Source organism: Panicum virgatum, chromosome 7K (assembly GCF_016808335.1).
Source record: "Panicum virgatum strain AP13 chromosome 7K, P.virgatum_v5, whole genome shotgun sequence".
In the NCBI taxonomy this organism is placed as follows: domain Eukaryota; kingdom Viridiplantae; phylum Streptophyta; class Magnoliopsida; order Poales; family Poaceae; genus Panicum; species Panicum virgatum.
Genome location: NC_053142.1, coordinates 42,481,297 through 42,485,324, shown reverse-complemented (window position 1 = coordinate 42,485,324; position 4,028 = coordinate 42,481,297). Strand labels below are relative to the sequence as shown.

Sequence of the window (4,028 nt, the reverse complement as noted above, 5' to 3'; positions counted from 1 at the left end):
TTTATATATCTTAAAAAATCCAGTGCTGCTTCCAACTGTGACTGGCACAACCGAAGCTCCTTCCCTTTCTTCATATCAGAACATAATATATATAGACTATGGAATGGAAAGGTCCAAACACCAAATATGGAAGCCGAAGCTGAATAATGCCACTGCTATCGAAGTGAGTTACAACTGAAGAGATGCAAAGTGACTTTATTTGTACTGTTGTACTGTCCACACTTCAAGCTACAGATATCCAGCTCATGACAAGAGAGCCTACTACAGACTCTTGTACTGTCTGATTTCGTGGTATGCAATGAATTCGTAAGTATCTAAACCAAATTGAAAGAGAGCATACTACAGACTCTTGTACACCTTTCAAAGCTTTGGCCTTGGGTTTGGTCCTCGTGTCTTCTCCCTCCTAATCAGCGCCTCTTGGGTCAGCGACACGATAAGCTGAGCATTCGAGAAGGGAACATTATTAATTATTTGGGTCCCAACAATGTGTGCACAAGCAAGAGTCTAGAGCTCTGAATCAATGAGTGCATACCTCTCCTTGCCTGTTGAACATGCGTCCGGTGACGAAACCCCGGCCACCATGCGTAGATGGGCTCTCGATCTGTTCTCGTGGGAAGCAACATGAACCTCAGTATCGCACATAGACATGTCATTTTGCATCTGTATCAGATGAAGAGATGGACAATTGCTTACCACGTACAGCAACCAGTCATCAGCCTTCACAGGCTTGTGGAACCAGATCCTGCAGAACATTGATAGGCAGCGGTAAGAACAAACAAAAAATTGCTGAAGTGATGACCGTAATCACTATACTAAATAGTACAGAAAACGCACGAGTGATCAAGACTGAGTGAGTATGTGTTCAAATCCTTCTCCCGGTGAGGATTCAGGCTGACACCAGAATAAAGTAGATCCGAAGCATATGCCACAACACATCTGCAATATTGCAGAATAACATTATGCGCAAGTATATAAACAAATGACAGATGGTGTACAGTTATCAACTCACAAACCTATGTAGAGCTTGATCATCTGAAAGCTTTCCTCGAGCTCTAGACCAGTATTTGCACTGAGGGAGATGGTGTACGGTTATCAAATATTGATAGGTTATCAATATTTGAGGCCAAACTTGCCTAAATCAGGCCAAGATAAAATAAACACATACTGAAAATATGAATGGCTGCACTGAGGGAAAGATGATGTGTACCTTGGTTTATGTTGAGACGCTGAACCTCCACATCTCATTTGTATGGGTTTATGTTGAGACACTGAATCTTCACAGAATCTCATTTCTATGGGCCAAGGTCTGAACTTATTTTTAGCTACCGAGTTCCTATATTGCCTGCAGATGACTATACAGTCAAAAATCCGCCATGCATCAACTGATAAATAGATGAACAACATTGAAACTCGCTTAGAAAGAATATAATATTATTAAATGTGTATTAACAGAAAGGTACACCCACGATAAAAAAAATATGCTTATCAACAATCATACATTTTCAATGGCGCAAAGTAAATCCTGAAGGCTATGGTTTTGATGACTAAAATGGTGAATAACCTGAGAGAAATGTTAATTTAGAAAAGTATCAAAAGAATTTGATAGGAAGTCAGAAAAAATACGCTGGGATGCGTGGGTCAGTAAGGCGTCTTTCTCGTATCTCCTCCAGATTAAGGAGCTGCATTTGCTTGCTTATTAGTAGTCTGTTCTTTCTTCCATATATACCAAATGGAACAAAAGAGAAAATTCTTGCCTGTTCTGGAGGAGGAACATCAGGCATGATTGCAGCCTGATGCTCGAAACCTATTTCTTCCTTCTGCAATGAAGTTAGCCAAAATCAATTAAACAGATAGAAAAATTCACACTGACAGATTTCATAAGGTTGGCCTTTGTTATTAAAAATCCAAAGTAGCAGCATAATTTCTTGCAGTTGCACCACAAAAAAAAAGAATTATCCATGGACCAAAATAAATGTCCTAATCAAATTCGAGACTAAGAATGATATTGTTTGGTAGCTACTGAGATAAGGTTGATTTTGATATAAGTTACTTAATCTGCCCACTTAAGTTTTCTATATTATCATTTACAAAGGATAATATCCAGAAGGATAATGTAACAGCCCACGGGAGAATGGGCCGGGCCAAATTCGGAGCTACTGTAGCAAGCTACTGTAGCGGCGCGAATTTAGTCCCATACTGGAAGTGGAGTTGAGTCTGGACCAGCTTAAATACCAGGCCCAGGGAAGCTAAATAACTTCAGTTGTAATTTTTTGCGCGAAGCGAGGACGAAAGCGCAAGAGAGTTATTTGGCAGGTGTGGTTTACTCAACGTGTAGAGTAGATCTTAACCGTTATCCCGGGGCAGGTCGTTACAGATAATCACCTGGAAAGAAGCAATCAAAGTGAATACAACTAGGCCTTTCTGCTTTGCCTCCACTTTTCTGGTTGCAAAGCTGGATCCATCACACGCGCGATGAACTTGATATATTATTGGCACTACAACGCAGGACAAATCAAGGACAGCCATGATCATCAAACTTTGTTGGTTTAAAGGAAAGTGCACTGACCCACGCTTACTACCACTTATATGGAGAAGATGCAAGAATTAAATATACTGACTGTTATTCAATTGATCATAAAGAAGAAGAATAAATTGAATCCCCAGATGAGCCCAAACTAAAGCTTCTGCTTGTTAGTCTTTATGAACTTAAGTGGTTCTCAGATTACATATAGTCGGCCAGATAGAAAGAGATCACATAGGTTTCGAGAGCCTTACAGTTAATATCTCCAGCAACAAGAAAAAATGCATGCAAACTATGCACCATTTTAAGACAATCAACAGTTTTTGATGCAGCTGCTAGTGCCTGCATGGACCAAACAGAGAAGCGTAAGACATGCTTAAAATCTTTTACAAGGATCCCGAGTTTTTACCGAAATGAATCATAGAGTTAACAGTAGGAGACAGAAAGACATTTGTCCAAAAGAACACCAAGGATCAGCAGCAAGAGAGTTGCATAACTGAATTCGAAAGGGACTTATTCTGAATTCAAACAATAGCTACATGTATTCAAAAGACATCTATAAGATGTTACCGACACTTTTGTCGGTAAGGTGTACCAGCGCCGTAGACCAGCAGTTGGCGAAAAGAAAAAAATCAGCAAGGGATGAGGAAGCAGGAAAATAGGAGATTAGTTTCCTTTAATTATGAAGAGTATTTCCTTTTTTACTTAGGTGATTGTTTTGGAAGGTGTCTGATAGTATAAAGGCCACCAGTTTGTATTAGGAAGGGATCGAAGACTTAGTATTCCCGTGTTGGGCGCACTCCTTCGATCTGGCGGCGCAAGGGAGGTCCTCCGTTGCCGATCGGTCTTCCCAGCTCAATACAGTTCATCGCTATTCCCTAAGATCCTTGCCTCTCGATCAATTAGTGTTGCATTCTCCCTTGCGTACTCCTCATAGACCAAGGCGTCGTATCATAAGAAGTAAAATTTGTATGCTCTATTGTCACCCAGAGGTGCTTAGCTATATATTTGAGATGTCTATCAAGTGAATAAATCATGCAAGAAAGTCATATGACAAAAACAGGACTACAGTAGTAGCAAAATAAGGCAGAATGGAATGTCCGGAAAAAAGTTGACACTGACAATACTACCCGCTGTATGCTGCTGAATTATTGGTTTCATGGATATGTTCTCACATGCAGACCACAAGTTTATCGGAAGTAGAGGAAGTATGTCTAAAGAAGTTTACGTTTTGCTATTGATTTAAATGATTCACAAAATTCTGCTGTAACATAAAAGGTTGAATAAGAATTTAGACCTAAGTTGCACGGATACGGATACGTGTATCGGTATCGGAAGGATACGGATACGCGGATACGGCAATTTTCTAAAAAACCCGATACGCGGATATGTTTACTATTTAAAAAATAAAATAATAATAATAATGCAGCGCCACAAAGTATTTCCTCCACCAATAATAATAATGGCTTCTCCAGAATGGAGCCAATTCATGTTAGTATCTAGGTAT

At 39.8% G+C, this 4,028-nt stretch overlaps 1 protein-coding gene across 3 annotated transcripts; it reads right to left on the bottom strand.

Annotated features, from left to right (window-relative positions):
* Positions 1–274: 274 nt before the first annotated feature.
* On the bottom strand, positions 275–3,813 carry LOC120641405 (acyl-coenzyme A thioesterase 8-like). 3 transcript variants are annotated; one of them, XM_039917509.1, is made up of 10 exons: positions 2,776–3,813; positions 2,383–2,495; positions 1,755–1,817; positions 1,624–1,679; positions 1,208–1,342; positions 1,014–1,133; positions 835–936; positions 694–742; positions 533–601; positions 275–438 (listed from the first exon to the last, which is right to left on the bottom strand). In XM_039917509.1, the coding sequence occupies exons 1-10, from the start codon at positions 2,867–2,869 to the stop codon at positions 361–363; spliced, it is 879 nt and encodes a 292-aa protein (XP_039773443.1). In that variant the 5' UTR covers positions 2,870–3,813; the 3' UTR covers positions 275–360. The 3 variants fall into 3 exon arrangements, with proteins under 3 accessions (XP_039773443.1, XP_039773445.1, XP_039773444.1); XM_039917511.1 differs by having other exon boundaries at positions 1,010–1,069; XM_039917510.1 differs by having other exon boundaries at positions 2,383–3,813.
* Between the last annotated feature and the right edge of the window lie 215 nt (positions 3,814–4,028).